Below are 586 nucleotides of genomic sequence, written 5' to 3' on the forward strand. Positions count from 1 at the left end.
GAGCTTGCAAGCTCATGTTGATATAACTTTGACCAACGTACCGTATTTAAATTAATTAAAGTGATTACGTCACGAATTTTCTATGGTAAAATTTGTAAAAATTTTGGTCCCATTTTTTTACATTAAAAGTAAGAACTAATTAACGTATCGTCAAATTCTTACCTGATAAGATTGTTTCTCAGCTAGTTAAAAATCCAAATAACCTGGACGATTTGATATTAGAGTTCATAACATTAATTGCTTGCTATGGGCTATGTATGCGTCACGAGTGTATGTTCACATCGAACAATATAGTAAAATAAGAAGTATAATGTAGCAATTTAACCATAAAAAGTGAACAGAATTACATATATTTTTGGGAAAAAGTGGAAATATTTTTTTTATTTTTTACTATTTACAGTGACGTAATCACTTTAATAAATAAATAAAATAAATAAATAAATAATCTGCCTTGCAGTCTCGCACTCCGACAACGATCACCATAGAAGTACAGGGACAGCAGGAGATCTATGAGCTCCTCTGCATCCTCGACTTCAACAATGTCAGGAAACGCATGTCTGTAAGTGGTCGGCTGCAGCGTAGGGCG

At 33.1% G+C, this 586-nt stretch overlaps 1 protein-coding gene across 1 annotated transcript in view; it reads left to right on the forward strand.

Moving 5' to 3' along the window:
• Positions 1-586, forward strand: part of LOC106816699 (phospholipid-transporting ATPase ID-like) — a 15,384-nt gene that overhangs the window by 6,707 nt on the left and 8,091 nt on the right. Inside the window, exon 5 of the mRNA XM_014821318.1 lies at positions 458-559. Coding sequence (XP_014676804.1) covers positions 458-559 — 102 coding nt within the window. The remainder of the gene's footprint in view (positions 1-457; positions 560-586) is intronic.

The sequence above is a fragment of the Priapulus caudatus genome, unplaced genomic scaffold, assembly GCF_000485595.1.
Source record: "Priapulus caudatus unplaced genomic scaffold, Priapulus_caudatus-5.0.1 Scaffold1458, whole genome shotgun sequence".
Taxonomy (NCBI): domain Eukaryota; kingdom Metazoa; phylum Priapulida; class Priapulimorpha; order Priapulimorphida; family Priapulidae; genus Priapulus; species Priapulus caudatus.